Raw genomic sequence first — 19,916 nt, 5'->3', positions numbered from 1 at the left:
ACTGGCTCAAACTCTGCTGTGGTCGTTCCCCCCTCCGCTGCCCTTAAAATTGCTACACACCAACAGACCGGTCATATAACCAATTACTGGGCAAAGCTTATTGCCATGTCTGCAATGCTTTTATAATTGTCAGTGGTGTGATAGTACAGTTACCTAAAACAAGTGTGTGATTCTTGCTTAGTCAGCAATCATAAACCAACTTTATTGGGGCAAATACTAGCAGATCAGACGCACAGTCTTATCTGTACAGCCATATTGTGACATGGTGCCAATAATTAGTTGCAGTGTTTTGGCCAGCAACAGTACAGGACCACCAAAAGCACCAGTCAGCTTCACATCTGGCCTTAATCTATTTATAGGAGCAATCATGACACCATCATAATACCCATTTCCTAGTACAGTAATACACAGAAAGGCTGCAATTCCAATTAGGCCATCGCTAAAAAAGGTCACTGACTTCGTGTCCTGTGCCAGACAGTTTACCAATAGCATGCACACGTTTTAGATATTTAGCTGCTAATGTCTGTTCCAGAGAATTTCACTTTGAGACTTGGGAACTGTTATAGTTTCATCATGGACTGGGTGGATTACTGCATGGCAGGCAACCTAAACCACATACATGACCCCCAGGCCTTAGAGGATTGTTAAGATGGCAGCTCTGTATGTTTTTTGGTGCAATCTATAGAGGACATTTACACTAACTGCTGCCACAGAAAAGCACTGTATATAATTAAGGACCCCCAGCAACCACGGTCACTAATGGCCTTCAGCCCTACAGAACTAATCATGCTGTGGTCAACAGCAAGTCATCACGAGTTGACTAGGTAAACCATTTTTTTTTATTTTAAATCTGTCGATGTGCTCTTAGGCAAGGCACTGAATAACCTTTTGCTCCTGTAAGTCGCTCTGGATAAGAACGTCTGCTACATGACAAATGTACTATGAAAAGAGTATAGTACAGCCTGTACACCATATCCAACTTGGCACAGGAGCCTGACAAAAAAAAGAATTGGATGATATCTGCTCTCGTTGGCTGTCCCACAAGTGTATTTTAAAATCAAGCTTTCTGTGATTGCAGTTGATGAAGATCACGATGTTTGCTGCAAACATTGAGTGGATATGAACATTTTTCTACAAATGAGTCCAACACACACAAAAAAAATGTAAATACGAGAATGAATGTCCAACAAGTTTTTCGCCCTCAGCCAGGGGACAGTAAATTGTATCTAAAATTAGAGGACAATTCTAAGAAATTGCTATGGCCAAGCCTTCTGTGTATGCGTCAAGACAGGCTGTACGGTGTACGTTCGCTACGGCTATGAGAGCAGATGTGTTTACACAATCAATTTAGATAAGGGGAAATGGCCTCACTTTTACTGCCGGAGTTATACGTTTATAACATTAACGTGAATGGGCCCAATTCGCACCATTAAAAGCACACACACGGTCTATAAATGGGAGAGAACTTGGCACAGATGCTTCAGGCTGTCAGACAATGTGGCGCGCCGCCCCCCGTCAGATATATGGAGAGTCGTAAATCAAGTCATCATTCAATTACATTTCATTTGACCTTTGACGCCAAGGGGCGACTGTGTCAAAGACCACCAAACACTTATGCACCCGATACAGACCAGGGAGGCTAAAAACCATCATCGCAAATCTAACTGGAACTCAATGCATCTGTCAGAGAAGTGACATTCTTCATCTAAATAAAACCCATCAGGGTATAGTTCAGGGGTTAATTGATTGACTGCGAAACTGGAGCCACATTGGAGCCGTCTTGTCTCTGGATGATAGCCTGTCAGAAACCCACTGGTCTTTGACCCTAATAGATCATAAAGGTGTGTGTGTTTGTTGTGTGCATCGCCGTCCACTAATCTGATCTAATCTTATCGAAGACCTATTAGAACAAAGGGGACGAGTCCATAGTCAAGGGACACAATTTCCTCTTACTAAACTCAGCAAAAAAGTAACGTCCTCACTGTCAACCGCGCTAATTTTCCGCAAACTTAACATGTGTAAATATTTGTATGAACATAAGATTTAACAACTGAGAAACTGAACAAGTTCCACAGACATGTGACTAAGAGAAATTAAATCATGTGTTCCTGAACAAAGGGGGGTCAAAAGCAAAAGTTAGTCAGTATCTGGTGTGGCCACCAGCTGCATTAAGTACTGCAGCGCATCTCCTCCTCCTGGACTGCACCAGATTTGCCAGTTCTTGCTGTGAGATGTTACCCCACTCTTCCACCAAGACATTCCTGTCTTGCAGGAAAACACACACAGAACGAGAAGTATGGCTGGTGGCATTGTCATGCTGGAGGGTCATGTCAGGATGAGCCTGCAGGAAGGGTACCACATTGGGGAGGAGGATGTCTTCCCTGTAACGCACAGCGTTGAGATTGCCTGCAATAACAAGCTCAGTCCGATGATGCTGTGACACACCGCCGCAGACCATGACAGACCCTCCACCTCAATCCCACTCCAGAGTACAGGCCTCGGTGTAACGCTCATTCCTGCGAAGATAAACGCGAATCCGACCATCACCCCTGGTGAGACAAAACCGCGACTCATCAGTGAACAGCACTTTTTGCCAGTCCTGTCTGGTCCAGCGACGATGGGTTTGTGCCCATAGGTAACATTGTTGCCGGTGATGTCTGGTGAGGACCTGCCTTACAACAGGCCTAAAAGCCCTCAGTCCAGCCTCTCAGCCTATTGAGGACAGTCTGAGCACTGATGGAGGGATTGTGCGTTCCTGGTGTAACTCAGGCAGTTGTTGTTGCCATCTTGTACCTGTCCTGCAGGTGTGATGTTCGGATGTACCGATCCTGTGCAGGTGTTGTTACACTTGGTCTGCCACTGCGAGGACGATCAGCTGTCCGTCCCGTCTCCCTGTAGCACTATCTTAGGCGTCTCACAGTACGGACACTGCAATTTATTGCCCTGGCCACATCTGCAGTCCTCATGCCTCCTTACAGCATGCCTAAGGCACGTTCACACAGATGAGCAGGGACCCTGGGCATCTATCTTTTGGTGTTTTTCCAGAGTCAGTAGAAAGGCCTCTTTAGTGTCCAAAGTTCATAACTGTGACCTTAATTGCCTACCATCTGTAAGTGGTTAGTAACTTAACGACCGTTCCACAGCTGCATGTTCTTTAATTGTTTATGGTTCATTGAACAAGCATGGGAAACAGTGTTCAAACCCTTTACAATGAAGATCTGTGAAATTATTTGGATTATCTTTGAAAGACAGGGTCCTGAAAAAGGGACATTTCTTTTTTTTGCTGAGTTTATAAGTGTTCCACTTCAGGACAGCGTGTATTTGTTACTCACAGGGTGGATGTCTATGAATAGTCCGTGTTCGTCCTCAATAGGCTGAAGTCCCTGTACGTAGTCCAGCAGCACAGGGTCAGCATTGTAGAAGTGGGGTTGGGAAATGAACACTTGGGCGTCTGGAACACAATATTAATACAACGCCACCTTTACTTGTATTATCATAATCAACATCATCAATACCACTATTATCATTCACCATCATACATTTCCTTTTTAACAAGTACGCTACCGTTCAAAAGTTTGGGGTCACTTGGAAAACAAGAATTTCTAAGAAAACATACATGAAATGAGTTGCAAAATGAATAGGAAATAGTAAAGATGTTGACAAGGTTACAAATAATAATTTTTAATTTATTATAAATGAGACCTCAACTTTGCTTTCATTAAAGAATCCATCATTTGCAGCAATTACAGCCTTGCAGACCTTTGGCATTCTAGTTGTCAATTTGTTGAGGTAATCTGAAGAGATTTCACCCCATGGTTTCTGAAGCACCTCCCACAAGTTGGATAGGCACTTCTTACATACCACACGGTCAAGCTGTTCCCACAACAGCTCAATAGGGTTGAGATCCGGTGACAGTGCTGGCCACTCCATTATAGACAGAATACCAGCTGACTGCTTCTTCCCTAAATAGTTCTTCCATAGTTTGGACCTGTGCTTTGGCTCATTCTCCTTTTCTAGGAAGAAATTGGCTCCAATTAAGCACCGTCCACAGGGTATGGTATGGAGTGATAGCCTTCCTTCAAGTTCACTTTTACCCTGTACAAATCTCCCCCTTTACCACCACCGAAGCACCCCCAGACCATCACATTGCCTTCAAGCACCTTTATTTTTTCTGTGTCTCACAAATGTTCTTTGTTATCCGAACATCTCAAACTTAGATTTGTCTCTGCATAACACTTTTTCTTTAATATTCCTCTGTCCAGTGTGTGTTCTTTTGCCCATCTTAATCTTTTTAATCGGCCAGACTGAGATATGGCTTTGTAACTCTGCCTAGAAGGCCAGCATCCCGGAGTTGCCTCTTCACTGTTGACGTTGTTTTGCGGGTACTATTTAATGAAGCTGCCAGTTGAGGACTTGTGAGGAGTCTCTCTCAAACTAGACACTATAATGTACTTGTCCTCTAGCTCAGTTGTGCACCGGGGCCTCCCACTTCTTTCTATTCTGTTTAGTTTGTGCTGTTCTGTGAAGGGAATAGTACACAGCATTATAAGAGATCTTCAGTTTCTTGGCAATTTATTGCATGGAATAGCCTTCATTTCTCAGAACAAGAATAGACTGACTGTTTCTGGCCATTTTGAGCCTGTAATCGAACCCCCAAATGCTGATGCTCCAGATACTCAACCAGTCTAAAGGCTAGTTTTATTGCTTCTTTAATTAGCACAACAGTTTTCAGCTGTGCTAACATAATTACAGAAAGGTTTCTAATGATTAATTAGCCTTTTAAAATGATAAACTTGGATTAGCTAACACAACGTGCCATTGGAACACAGGAGTGACGGTTGCTGATAACAGGCCTCTGGTACGCCTATGTAGATATTCCATTAAAAAGCAGCCGTTTCCAGCTACAATAGTAATTTACAACATTAACAATGTCTACACTATTTCTGATCAATTTGATGTTATTTTAAAAAAGTGAAAAGAAAAAAAATGTTTGCTTTTCTTTCAAAAACAAGGACATTTTTATGTGACCCCAAACTTTTGAACTGTAGCGTATTTGTGAGACGAGGTTGAATCATAACTTTGAACTTAGTTTAAAATCAGGGATGGGCAATTGGTGGCCCAACTTTTGTAGGCATGCGGATCAATTCTGAGAGTTAGAATAGTAGAATTTCAAAATGTGGATGTGCAACAGCAGTTTCTCTTGTTATGTCAGTCACTCAATAAACTCATGACAGCAAAAAAAATAAAAAATATGGCTAGACTAACTTACCAATCTATCCAAACTTTTAGTAATCATGGTCGAATAACAGACTATCGGGCCCCACTTGTTTTAGTTAATCACTTACTCAGATATCACATTGAACTGCAAACATTTCTCTCCACTCTATGGCAAAATGTGTAGAATTGCATACAAATTTGTTACAGGCTTTGGTTTTTCCATTTATATTTCGAGGTTGGACGTTAGCACACCGATTGGTGTCACCTCTTTAGTCAGAATGTGTTATACTTATGCTGGTTTGTCAACTTGTTAGTGGAAGGTGTTTCATCAGTGCTGGCCCATGTGATATTTAAGAGTGGCTGGCCCAGTACTCCAGGTGTCTTGAGAGATGTGGAGGGTTAACACCTTTAGTTGCCCCCCTCCGCATTTGATTTCTAAAAGAACACAATACTTTGGTTAACGGTTTTTGTTTTGCACCACTTTTTGGTTTGGGTTTTCATTTTGTTTGCCTGTTCTTGGGCAAATTTAGTGGGTGTCTTAGGTCCCAGGTGTTGCTAGTCAACTTTCAGAACCCTTCCTAAAGTCACCTGTTTAGATTTGGTTGTTAATTACTATTTGTTAGCTCCCCTTCTGTTTGAATGACAATATTGGGTTTTCTTGCTGGGGAATGTAACAAATTACAAACTCTTCTCTCTGCCCATGGCAAAAATGTGTAGAATTGCCGCAAACGGCAACGTTTTCTCTTTGTAGAATTACAGGAAATTAACTCCAAAACGTGGAGCTCTGTGCTGTCGAAAGGGGGGTATGCTAAAACGTTTTGCTCTCAAGGTGGGGTGCGGGGACCAACAGAATTTCACTTAGGGACCCAAAAAGGCTAAGGCCAGCTCTGACTGAATTTGTGTATGGATAAGGACATGCCGACCACTGTGGCCCATCATGATGAGTTCAGATTGTGGCCCCCACTCCCATCAAAGTTGCCCATCGCTGGTTTAAAATCTCCCCTTGACAGTGAATCAGGATTTATACAAAACATTCCTATAGTATGTGGGCATTTCTCAAGCTACAATTCAGCCCCAAGTGCTCGTGTGATCTTGAGATGTGATGTTCTATGGGGTGCTATTGGGAACATAAGTGTGTAATGACTCGTGTTGTCTCATGCCCAAGTGTTTCTAAAATGTGTTTATACAGCGGCATGGCTCCTCGGTGTGTGTGCCATACTTCCTCCACCAGTCTGTTTACCAGACAAGGCATGTCGGTCATGACAAAAAAAAAGGGTAAAACGGCAGCGAAATGTGTGCTCAGAAACATCTACTCACTTAGAAATAATTACTCCAGTCATCATTCAGTTCCTATTGGGCAAAACATAACCCCCCAAAAAATACAAATAAAATCGCAAGTTTGTAGAGTCACAAGCTTGATGTAGTCGTTGCGTGCTAGAAACATGGGACCAAATACTAAGCGTTTGACTACTTTAATACACTAATCAGAGAATTTGTCCAAATACTTATGACTTCCTCAAATAGAACTTGATACATAGTGCTTTCATTTCTAAACAGTAAAACATATGTATGAAAATACCCTCAAATAGTAATAGGTGACATTCTGTCTGTACTGTCGCCTGATATGAAACACTTGATCTCAAATTTAAAGTGCTGGAGTATAGAGCCAAACTACAAGTTTTAGCTCCACTGTCCAAATAAATACATAGGGGAGAGTATATGCATCCGTGTCTGCACTCACTGGCTCTGCAGCTGCTGACGTTGAGGAGGCCAGATTGTCTGCAGGGACAGAAGCCCTCATTGGGAGCGTAGTCTGAGCCATTAGCGAACATAGTCTTAGGAGCCACAAAGCGATAGAGGGGAATCCCTTTCATTGTCCCCTCACGCTGGTACACCAGCTCCAAAGACCTATAGAGAGAGAGGGAGAGAAAGTGCATGAGGGAAAGGGGGATACCTAGTCACAACACATTCAACTGAAATGTGTCTTCCACATTTAACCCCAACCCCTCTGAATCAGAGGTGCGGGGGGGGGGGCTGCCATAATCAAAATCCATGTCGTTGGCGCCCGGGGAACAGTGGGTTAACTGCTCAGGGGCAAAACGACAGATTTTTACCTTGTCAGCTCGGGGATTCGATCCAGCAACCTTTCAGTTACTGGCCCAACGCTCTAACCACTAGGCTACGTGAGTGTTTGAGAGCATGTTTACCTGCAGACGTCAGGACTGTAGAAGGGCAGTGTGGACTCTTTGGTCATGAAGGGAGGCCACATTTGTCCTGCTGTACCGTTGATCATGTTACACTGGGGAGTCCTCCAATATATCAACTAGAGAGACAGAAGGTAAACATTCGTTACACATTGAGCTCTCCTTCTAGAGCAGGAAAGAATTTAAAAAAAAAAAGTTCATTCAGGATTTGACTAAAGTCAAACTTTATATTTTTATATTGATTTAGCTGAGATAGTCAGATTCAGAGTTTAATAGTGACATGTACATGGTTGTCGGTGTGATTGCAGGGTACAGTGAAAATCTTAGGCTTCGAGCTCCAACATGCAGGACAAGTAAAATAAAATAATGAAAATGGTCATAAAAACATTAGAAATCGCACTATATATACACACACACACACATAATAAGCACTGTGGCAGTGATGAATAAATAATGTCCATTGGTGTGGAGGCAGAGTAAAGCCTGTTGAGGCGGTGGGGCGGAATGATCATAGGGGGAGCACCATGACCATTGAGGGGGTTGGGAACCAAATGAAAAAAAGTCCATCCACTCTAACAGTAGCGGCAGGTAGCCTGGTGGGTAGGAGCGCTGGGCCAGTAACCGAAAGGTTGCTGGATCGAATCCCCGAGCTGACAAGGTAAAAATCTGTCGTTCTGCCGCTGAGCAAGGCTTTTAACCCACTCTTCCCCGGGCGCCGATGACGTGGATGTCGATTAAGGCAGCCACCCGCACCTCTCTGATTCAGAGGGGTTGGGTTGAATGCGGAGGACCCATTTCAGTTGAACAACTGACTAGGTATCCCCTTTCCCATTGTTTTTCATTTACAAAAGTCCCAGATTTGTTTTCCCTCATCTGTGCGTCTAACCGCCCCTCTCAAACCAATCTGTAAATGTGAAAGGTCACGGCTGTGTGATCCCTAAACTCCAGACATCTCACCTTGGTCAAGCCGTTCCATGAGTTCACTTTGTGAATCAGCCGGATGTCATCCTTCCCAGTGTGGACGGTGAACAGACCAGTGTTGGAGTTGTTGAACTGATGGGAGAAAACAGAAAGATTGATATTTAACCAGTCACTAAAACTAGACAGCCAACTTAAAAACAGGCTGTAGATAAGCGGTACTTATATACTATTTGAGAAAGTCACAAACACACTTCCTATGTGGCACAAGTTAGGATGGAGTCATTTATCAGCGTAGTAACAGTGGAGAACGACTGCCCCCTCTCATTGAAGCTGCCGAGCGGCTCAACGGTCTAAGGCACTGCATCTCAGTGCTAGAGGCGTCACTATAGACACCCTGGTTCGATTCCAGGCTGTATCACAACTGGCCGTGATTGAGAGTCCCATAGGGCGGCGCACAATTGGCCCAGCGTCGTCCGTCAATATAAATAAGAATTTGTTCTTAACCGACTTGCCTAGTTAAATAAAGGTTAAAATGTTTTAAAAAATGTAAAAAAGCCACAGAAGTTTAAGGCTGACCTCAGTACTGCAGGCATGGTTAACAAAACAGGATGCCCCACTAGAGAATGGAAAAAATGGCAGTCTTCGTGGCCAATCTAAATAAAAAAAGGTTTTTGAAGACAATCATGGTACCAGTAATTGCTTCTAATACACCAGATAAGGTTCTTGAACAGATCATTTTTTTATATACATTAAAAAGAACCCCCCCAAAGAAGAAGTTAAAGGATTATTTTTATGCCAATTGAAGCCTTGAACTTGAGTTACTCAATGGAGGGGGCAGCACTGAGCTAGCCTGCAAAGTCATTTCCAGGAGTAACTCAAACTGCACCTACTAGGTCTCCATGAAAACATTATCTTAACAGCGCATTGAAGCCAAATAAATTCAGTTAAGTCTTCACGTTGGAATGAAAGGTGACACGTGAGCGATGGCTTTGTCCATTCATACATAGTCATTGCTCACTACCCCTGCAACCCCAAACTGTTCAAACTGTCCCCTGGGGATGGAGTGTAGAAGTGGTCATGTAGTGTCCATCTACGTTCCAAAACTAAACTACCTCCTGGGGGATGAGGCCACTGGGCACATTATTTGGCGCTAGGTTAACTACAAGATTTAGATAGGTAGGTAAATTAGGCTAACCAGCTAACACTTGATCAACTGGACATTTCTGACAGGGTATAAATAGTGCTTTAAGGTCTGTCTGTGAATTACATAATAGGGAAACTGCCCACGCACTACATAATTTCAGAGCCTGACTGAGGCCTTGATTAAATTAGATCAAGCATTAAAGGGATACTGTGATCCTAGCAATTGTTTTTCTACTTACTCAGCGTAGATATGAACTAGTGAACAGCATTTTTATGTCTCCGTGTGCAGTGTGAAGGAAGAACGAGGTGGTTTCGCAAGCCAATGCCAACTAGCGTTAGCACAATGGCGAAGTCTAAAGGTACACTACCATATGCTACTGTACCTGTAGACTTCCGGTCAATATGTGCGCATCTTCTTCACCCGCTCACTCACCGCAGAGAAGAGGCCAAACTTGCCAGTGGAGGGCAGCATCCCAGGGAACCATTTATTGAGGAAGTCCACCAGCTTGCTGTCGTAGCCCCACATCAGCTCTCCTACAGACTTGCTTAGGAAGGGTCCCTCCTTAAAGCCCTTAAAGGTGGCGCTGAGCAACAGACGCACTGCGATTGGCATGTTTTCCATCATCACCGCCGCACCCTGGAAGACAGAGGGGAGAGGGAAAAAGAGGATGGGGAGAAACGGGATGAAGTGGGGGAGAGATGAGGGGGGCAAAGCGATAGAAGTCCAGTTCATAGTGTGTGTGCAGCAGTGCTGTCTTACCAACACCAGCATGTTGGGGATGGTGACCACATCCGACTCATTGCCCACTGACATGCTGGGCTCAAAGTAGTAGCTCCTGTATTCAAGATACGACACTGTATCGTTGGGATGGAACGTGATGTTCTGCTTCTGAAGACGCTTCCTGAAACACACAACCACAAAACTCAGTTCGACCACCAACTGACAGATGCAAATGGAGACACTTGACAACATTAGAAGGTTTATAGACTTAATAGTTAAGATGACTGGAGATCTGATTGAATAGCTGATAAAGAAAAGAAGCAGAGAAAAAGGGGATCGAGAGTTAACCTAAAAACGGACAACTTGCAGGGGTAGGGTTTCTTATTAAATCACAAAAGGGCATTCCACTGACACTGGCTTCCTAAATCGCTTACTGAGATGAACAGGGTAGAAATTCTCAGAGATAAGTTATTCAAGAATACAGAGAAAGGGAGGTAAGGTAATGAGAGAAGGAAGATCAGTTCGAGAACAGAGTAGGGCTGCCCGATATGGACAAAAAAAATGTAATTGTGATATATTTTTAACCAAATATTGCAATGCTGATTTTTTTGTAGGTGGAACGCAGCATCATTCTTGTTTGGAACAATCAGCTGACTGCATTTGCCCTAACAGAAGAGCATGCAAACTTAGTGAATCTAACAGCGAGGAGGAACTGCGCTGCTTGGGTGATGGGGCGGGGCATGACATGTGCTGAAAGCAGCCGCAAAACCAGAAAAAAAAAATAAGAATATCAAAAAAGGTAGTTACATGCGGCTGATGAGCATTTCAAAATATTGCATGCAATATGGATCTCTTGCACGTCAGTATTGCAATTTTGATGCGAATTCAATTAATTGTGCAGCCCTAGAACAGAGAGACTGGATAGATCAATTGGATACATTACAGGGTGAAACAGGCAAGATCCATAAGGAAAGGGGTTCAATTTGGGGAGTTTCTCCCATTCTTCTCTGCAGATCCTCTCAAGCTCTGCCAGGTCTCTCCAGAGATGTTAGATTGGGTTCAAGTCCTGGCTCTGGCTGGGCCACTCAAGGACATTCAAAGACCTGTCCCGAAGCCACTCCTGCTTTGTCTTGGCTGTGTGCCTAGGGTCGTTGTCTGTCGGAAGGTGAACTGTCGCCCCAGTCGGAGGTCCTGAGCAGGTTTCATCAAGGATCTGCCTGTACTTTGCTCCGTTCATCTTTCCTCAAACCTGACTAGACTCCCAGTCCCTGAAAAACATCACCACAGGATGCTGCCACCACCATGCGTCACCATAGGGATGGTGCCAGGTTTCCTCCAGACTTGACACTTGGCATTCAGGCCAAAGAGTTCAATATTGGTTTCAGACCAGAAACTCTTGTTTCTCATGGTCTGAGTCTTTAGGTGCCTTTGGCAAACTCCAAGCCGTCTCACATGTGCCTTTTACTGAGGAGTGGCTTCTGTCTGACCACTACCATAAAGGCCTTATTGGTGGAGTGCTGTACAGATGGTTGTCCTTCTGAAACGTTATCCCATCTCCACAGAGGAACTCTGGAGCTCTGTCAGAGTGACCATCGGATTCTTGGCCACCTCCCTGACCAAGGCCCTTCTCCCCCAATTGCGCAGTTTGGCCGGGCGACCAGCTCTAGGAAGAGTCCTGGTTGTCCAAATGCACTGTATATTGCAGAGGCTTTTGGTGGATCAGAGCAGAACACTTGTTTGGGAAGAACTGATGGCACAAACGTACAATATTGCAGGACACAATCACACGTCAGGGCGTTCCTGCATTTGGGCATCCCCCCCTCCTCAAGCGTCCCATTGGTTCCTGGATGAACGTCCCCCTGAGCACACCATCTTTATGCTTGTGGCACTTGATTTCCACTGATCGTCTAGGCAATTAAAACGTGGGTCAAAAATGAGTTCTTCAGGGGTGAAGGACACGGTCTACCGGTGTTGCCCCCATCTCCAGCCTGCTGTGTACTGGAATTCTACTAGCGAGTAGTGTCTTTCGCTCACGCCTGCCCTCGCCATCGTTAACAGAACTGCGGGAAAACAGCGCCTGAGAGGTGGGGGCGAAGTCCATCATCTAACAGTGTCCTAGCTATTGTTAGCTAGCTACTCATCACACCTGTTGTGTACCAGAGTCCTAACTAGCACAGTGTCCTTCGCTCCCACTTGCCGAACACCTGCCCTCGCCATCATTAACAGAACTGCGAGAAGCTTCTTCTGTGGGGTTTACCGGCGGTTGGTAACGAACGTTATGGTGTATTACCACCACCTACTGTACTGGAGGGCTCCCCGCCTCCCACCTGTGTACCAGGGTCCTAGCTTAAAAAATAAAATTGACCAATAGAAATATAAGAGAGGTTCATGCAGATTCTGGAATGCCCCAAACTTCAGGCCGCAATTGTATCCTTCTCCAAACGTACAGGAGTTCAGTCAACACACCATCATAGAATATCGTAAAAAAGACAAATTACCACAAGATTTTCTAAAGTAAATTGGTGTCCATCACATGTTATTCCAATTTGTGGCTGATGTTAGCTATGCTAGGGGTTAAGGTTAAGTTTTGGAGTGTTAAATTGTTACATGCTAGCTAAGGGTTAGAGCAGCCTTCCCCAAACTTTGGGTCACACTAATTGAAAATGGGGAAACAAAAAGGCACTCACAAATCTGAGCTTATTGTTGCAGGTGCATGGTAACAGTTGAATAAGTTGAGAAAAAAAAGAAATCCGCACACTACTCCTGCTAGTATCACTGCTCTTTCTTAAACTTTACATAGCCGGTCAGGTGTGAAAGCCTACCTGTATACGTAGGGTCCTCTCTGCTCCACCATGGGTTTCTCTCCCGCAAGGACTTCGGTGGGGTTGAGGATGTTGAAGAAGTAGACAGACATGAAGAAAGGGACAGGGATGTCCTTCCACATGGTGTAGGATATCTCATTCTTAGGGTCTATTACTAAGTTCTGAGAGAATAATGATAAAGGCATATTATTATACATAACATATACAAGGTGTTCAGTATGACAGCTCGTTCCTCTCTGCAGGATGGGATCACTGGCAGTCATATTCAGTGTTCCTGATTCATGTGGGAACCAAACCCATAACTATGTGGCTGCCAGTACTTTGCGGCAACCAGCTGAGTCTTTGGAACCAGTGTTGGCAATAAAGGCTAGTGGATGCAGTATAAAGTGACATTATCCCTAAGGGGGAAATTGGTTATGGCACAATCATCCTTAAAAACAGGAGCAACATCTTGGGAAAGCAAGCTGTACCGTAGGCCTATAAACTATGTGAAGTCAAACACGCAATATACAGGGCTCCCTGCTGGCTGGGGCTTCTGTATGTCATGATAGGAAACAATACATTTAGGTAATAGGGCGTGAAGTGCATTGAAAATATACTGAACAAAATTATTTTAAAAAACGCAACATGTAAAGTGCTGGTCCCATGTTTCATGAGCTGAAATAAAAGATCCCAGAAATGTTACATAGCCACAAAAGCTTATTTCTCTAAAATGTTGTGCACAAATTTGTTTCCATTCCTGTTAGTGAGCATTTGCCAAGATAACCCATCCACCTGACATATCAAGAAGCTGATTAAACAGCATGATCATTACACAGGTGCACCTTGTGCTGGGGACAATAAAAGGCCACCATAAATGTGCAGTTGTAACAACACAATGCTACAGATATCTCAAGTTGAGGGAGCATGCAATTATCATGCTGATTGCAGGAATGTCCATCAGAGCTGTTGCCAGAGAAATTTGAATTTCTACCATAACCCAACATCATTTTAGAGAATTTGACAGTAAGTCCAACCGGCCTCACAACCGCAGACCACGTGTAACTATGCCAGTCCAGGACATCCACATTTTTCACGTGCGGGAATGTCAGACCAGCCACCAGACAGCTGATGAAAGTGATGAGTACCTTCTTAATAAAGCCCTTTAAGGGGCAAAACATATTTGGCTTGCCCTCCCATGGCCTCGCCCCTACCAGTTATGTGAAATACATACATTAATTTATTTGTTTCAATTGACTGATTTCCTTCTATGAACTGTAAATCAGTAGAATCTTTGAAATTGTTGCATTTATATTTCTGTTAAGCTTAGGCAGTGTGGTTAGGGTTAGGTTTGAAATCAGATAATAAATACATCTGAGAAATAGGTGGGGTTTATAACCTTGTGACAGTGGTAGCTAGTGACGACAACTATACTGCTCAAAAAAAATAAAGGGAACACTTAAACAACACATCCTAGATCTGAATGAAATAAATAATCTTATTAAATACTTTTTTCTTTACATAGTTGAATGTGCTGACAACAAAAATCACACAAAAGTAATCAATGGAAATCCAATTTATCAACCCATGGAGGTCTGGATTTGGAGTCACTCAAAATTAAAGTGGAAAACCACACTACAGGCTGATCCAACTTTGATGTAATGTCCTTAAAACAAGTCAAAATTAGGCTCAGTAGTGTGTGTGGCCTCCACGTGCCTGTATGACCTCCCTACAACGCCTGGGCATGCTCCTGATGAGGTGGCGGATGGTCTCCTGAGGGATCTCCTCCCAGACATGGACTAAAGCATCCGCCAACTCCTGGACAGTCTGTGGTGCAACGTGGCGTTGGTGGATGGAGCGAGACATGATGTCCCAGATGTGCTCAATTGGATTCAGGTCTGGGGAACGGTCGGGCCAGTCCATAGCATCAATGTCTTCCTCTTGCAGGAACTGCTGACACACTCCAGCCACATGAGGTCTAGCATTGTCTTGCATTAGGAGGAACCCAGGGCCAACCGCACCTGCATATGGTCTCACAAGGGGTCTGAGGATCTCATCTCGGTACCTAATGGCAGTCAGGCTACCTCTGGCGAGCACATGGAGGGCTGTGCGGCCCCCCAAAGAAATGCCACCCCACACCATGACTGACCCACCGCCAAACCGGTCATGCTGGAGGATGTTGCAGGCAGCAGAACGTTCTCCACGGCGTCTCCAGACTGTCACGGGCTCAGTGTGAACCTGCTTTCATCTGTGAAGAGCACAGGGCGCCAGTGGCGAATTTGCCAATCTTGGTGTTCTCTGGGAAATGCCAAACGTCCTGCACGGTGTTGGGCTGTAAGCACAAACCCCACCTGTGGACGTCAGGCCCTCATACCACCCTCATGGAGTCCGTTTCTGACCGTTTGAGCAGCCACATGCACATTTGTGGCCTGCTGGAGGTCATTTTGCAGGGCTCTGGCAGTGCTTCTCCTGCTCCTCCTTGCACAAAGGCGGAGGTAGCGGTCCTGCTGCTGGGTTGTTGCCCTCCTACGGCCTCCTCCACATCTCCTGATGTACTGGCCTGTCTCCTGGTAGCGCCTCCATGCTCTGGACACTACGCTGACAGACACAGCAAACCTTCTTGCCACAGCTCGCATTGATGTGCCATCCTGGATGTGCTGCACTACCTGAGCCACTTGTGTGGGTTGTAGACTCCGCCTCATGCTACCACTAGAGTGAAAGCACAGCCAGCATTCAAAAGTGACCAAAACATCAGCCAGGAAGCATAGGAACTGAGAAATGGTCTGTGGTCCCCACCTGCAAAACCACTCCTTTATTGAGGGTGTCTTGCTAATTGCCTATAATTTCCTCCTCTTGTCTATTCCATTTGCATAACAGCATGTGAAATGTATTGTCAGTGTTGCTTCCTAAGTGGACAGTTTTATTTCACAGAAGTGTGATTGACTTGGAGTTACATTGTGTTGTTTAAGTGTTCCCTTTATTTTTTTGAGCAGTGCATTTATTTTCTTGAGCGGATAGTCAGGGGCCGGTACATAATTACAAATCATTTGTAGAATCGAAATTGGCCACAAGAAGCCCAAACTGATCTTTGACTAAAACAATTTCCAACCTTACATTTGTTTGCTTATTCCTCCATATATAATCTTCCCAGATCCTTGATTTCCTTTGTCTGCGCTTATGGACTGCCCTCTTCAATTCAAACCACATGTTTCTAATGGGGTTCAACTAAGTTCAGAGACTGATGGCCATGGCAAAATGTTGATCTGTGTGGTCAGATAACCATTTATTTGTGGGTTTTGTTGGTGTGTGCTTGGGGCTGTGGTCTTGCTAGAAGATCCAATTGCAATCAAGTTTCAGCCTCCTGGCAGAGGATACCAGGTTTTTGGCTAAAACGTCCTGGTACTGGGTAAAGTTAATGATGCCGTTGACCTTAACAAGGGCTCCAAGACCAGTGTCATGACTTCTGGGAGGATCCAAAAGATCAGGTTACAGTGCATCCGCTCTACAGAACTCTCCCGCAGAGGGAAGGGGGGGGGTGTGGGATTTTTTTTTTTTCACACCTCACACCCATCGGAAATTGTAAGGCAGCAGACGATTCCTTTCTGCGCTAGTTGGAGAGATTGGAAAGTCGGTGTGCCTTATGAAGAGTTCACAGCCCAAAGCTATAACATTAAAACAATGGACACGAGGACAGATAGATATCTCCATCATCCTCCAAATGCTGGTAATGACAAGAGGTGGAATGTGGAAAATGAACGTTTATTTCGTGATGTCATAGAAGTTATATGAAGACGTTACGACAAAAACACTAACTTGAGTTTGTGTGCATCATCATTTTTTATATATGTTACATTGTGTAGAAAATATCCAGATGAAAGAGAACGTTTGTGACAATAAGACTGATCTCTTTTAGATAAATAGAATCATAGTAAATTGGGATACCTTGCCCTACGCCCCAGGGAACCCAGAGAGTGTGTCAACAAGACTTAAAAACATATAAAGCATTAGAGTTAAGAATTAACAGACTAGGATGACCACTCGCTGCAGCAGGGGGTCTACGATTAGTCACGACCCCAAAAACACAACACGAGGTTGAAGACAAAAGGAATGTCTTTAACAAGCAATGTACTGCATCTAAGGTGAACTTAAGCTAGACTGTCCGGTTATTCTCTTCAAATCATCGGTTGTCTACACAGTTTACACCCGAGAACAAGGCCCCACTAAAACGGAACTCGGCCCGCGAAGGCCCTGGCCCAACAAAGACCTTAAACGCGTAAATACATACATTACACTTCTTACCCATAAGAGCGGCAGTTCGGGGCAAGGTATTAGGGATACACTAAGCATAGTTTACAAATGTATCCAAGTGTTGCTTCTCTTTCTCTTTAAATCTCCATCTTGTGTAAAAGGTAAATGATCAAGAAAGAACTAGCTTAACATTTAAAGGAAGTTGTGGGACAAAACCAATCTATGACCTCAGAGAGTCGGGACACCCGTTTAACGTCCCATCCGAAAGACGGCACCCTACACAGGGAAATGTCCCCAATCACTGCCCTGGGGCACTGGGATATTTTTTTCGACCAGAAGAAAGAGTGCCTCCTGCTGGCCCTCCAACACCACTTCCAGCAGCATGTGGTCTCCCATCCAGGGACTGACCAGGACCAACCCTGCTTAGCTTCAGAAGCAAGCCAGCAGTGGGATGCAGGGTGGTATAATAAATAGTATAGATTACAACACTGAACCTTTTTTGACTTTATCTAGAGTAAACCACCCATTCGCTGATTTAATTATTTTGTGGGTAGAATGTTTGGACAAAATATCTATACATACACACGAGAATTTGGCTATTTCGGTCACACTCGTGAACGACAGGTGTATAAAATAGAGCACACAGCCATGCAATCTCCACAGACACATATTGGCAGTAGAAAGGCCTTACTGAAGAGCTCAATGACTTTCACCGTAGTACCGTAATAGGATGCCACCTTGCCAACAAGTCAGTTCGTCAAATTTCTGCCCTGCTAGTGCTGCCCCGGTCAACTGTAAGTGTTGTTATTGTGAAGTGGAAACGTCTAGGAGCAACAACAGCTCAGCCAGGAAGTTGTAGCAAGCTCACAGAACGGGACCTCCGAGTGCTGTATGGTGTAAAAATCATCTGTCCACGGTTGCAACACTCACTACCGAGTTACAATCTGCCTCAAAGCAGTGTCAACACAAGAACTGTTAGTTGGGAGTTTCATGAAATTGGTTTCCATGGCCGTGTAGCCGCACACAATCCTAAGATTACCATGAGCAATGCCAAGCGCCATTGGACTCCGGAGAAGTGGAATCGCGTTCTCTGGAGTGAGGAATCATGCTTCACCATCTGGCAGTCCGATGGACGAGTCTGGGTTTGGCGGATGCCAGGAGAACGATGCCACTGCCAACTGTAAAGTTCAGTGAAGGAGGAATAATGGTCTGGGGCTGTTTTCATGGGTTGGGCTAGGCCACTTAGCTACAGCACACATTCTTACGATTCTGTGCACAAAGCGAGGTCCATACAGAAATTGTTTATTTAGATCAATGTGGAAGAACTTGACTGGCCCTGCATAGAGCACAGCCCTCAACCCCATCGATTATCCTTCTGAATAAATCGACACCAAATTAAAGATAAGCGAGTTACTTAAGTAAATATAAAACCAAGTAACTTTACTGAAGTCTCAAATGTAAAACTAATTGCTCAAATACACTTAAAAATAAATAATTTCAAATTCCTTACATTTAGCAAAACAAGAAGGAACTATTTTATTGTTTTTTAAGTCACACCCACAGAAGTATCGACCCACAGAAGTATCGACCGCAACCAGCGGAGTACATTCTGGCTTGTAGAGAAATAGGAAATGTTCCAAACAAATGTACGGCATTAATCTCAGACTGCAACCACGTGGTAGGTATTAAGCATAGTTAAGCCCTACAGTAAAATGCCTCGCTTGTTTGCGCTTTCCCAACAATGCAGTAATCAATATAAATCAAAAAGATTTAAAAACACGAGAAATACCAGTAATAAGTCAGCTTCATTCTTCGCTATACGTTAGTCGTGACTGACCAGGAGAAAACGAAGCCTTTTCCATTAGACGTAGGCCTACAACAGAAGTATACAACTATAGGAAAAAGCTACATTACATCCCTTTAATCTCAATCGCTTACCTTTACTATTTGGTCGTCAATGATGATTGGTCCAACGAATACAATAACTAACCCAAACACTGCAGTCAGAGTACCTGCGACAAAAAGTCCGATCGCTAATTTAGATTTATTCATTGTTATGGACACAGCTTAACTGTTTACCAATAAAACTGTAGGCCTAATGAAATGTATAGATTAAAACAACGCATGTACGCTGTCTGCAAAGTCAAATTCACTGGCGTTTGTTCAGAGCGCTGACCGGCTCGTTGCAGATCTAGACAAGGCAAGAAGATGACGGACTGTCAACCAACTCACAACAACACATCAAGTGTTGATGGACCTTGCCACTCTCCAGAATATGATCTTAAAGTCCAAAACCAGGTACATGAATAAGGCTTGTCTTGAAGTCGAGTGTAAGCGATCATTCGCGGAACCGCAGTGTTTATATTGTACAAGCCACGCCCTCCTACACGCTGAGGCTGGTGGGGGCTGTAGTTTATTTGCGTTAACAGAGACGCATTTCATTTATAAGTCATAACGTTCCATGCAAAATCTAAGAAAATGTGATATACACATTATTCGTGTATATAAATATTGTATGAATAGCGTTTCCTCACATTTTAAGAACTGATCATACACTAACATTTAAAAAACGAAACACATTTTATAAATGAGGCCCCAGGTGTGAAAAGGAAGATGGAGCACAACATATTGATCAGTCACCTTGTGTGTTGCAGTTGTGAA

General features: G+C 44.0%; 1 protein-coding gene across 3 annotated transcripts in view; it reads right to left on the bottom strand.

Moving 5' to 3' along the window:
* Positions 1-19,603, bottom strand: part of sr-bi (scavenger receptor class B type I) — a 35,664-nt gene extending 16,061 nt beyond the window's left edge. The window contains exons 1-8 of one of the 3 annotated variants that reach the window (XR_006757489.1): positions 19,194-19,602; positions 13,029-13,189; positions 10,246-10,387; positions 9,919-10,122; positions 8,379-8,474; positions 7,425-7,540; positions 6,959-7,125; positions 3,333-3,451 (exon numbers count right to left, since the gene is read on the bottom strand). Coding sequence is in view for 2 of the 3 variants with exons in the window: in XM_045688798.1 (XP_045544754.1) it covers positions 3,333-3,451; positions 6,959-7,125; positions 7,425-7,540; positions 8,379-8,474; positions 9,919-10,122; positions 10,246-10,387; positions 13,029-13,189; positions 19,194-19,307 (1,119 nt within the window). In the remaining variant the exon portion in view is untranslated. 3 annotated transcript variants of the gene reach the window in all.
* Positions 19,604-19,916: the final 313 nt, after the last annotated feature.

The sequence above is a fragment of the Salmo salar genome, chromosome ssa11 (genome assembly GCF_905237065.1).
Source record: "Salmo salar chromosome ssa11, Ssal_v3.1, whole genome shotgun sequence".
NCBI classification, from domain to species: domain Eukaryota; kingdom Metazoa; phylum Chordata; class Actinopteri; order Salmoniformes; family Salmonidae; genus Salmo; species Salmo salar.
This window is presented reverse-complemented; position numbering and strand designations above follow the sequence as displayed.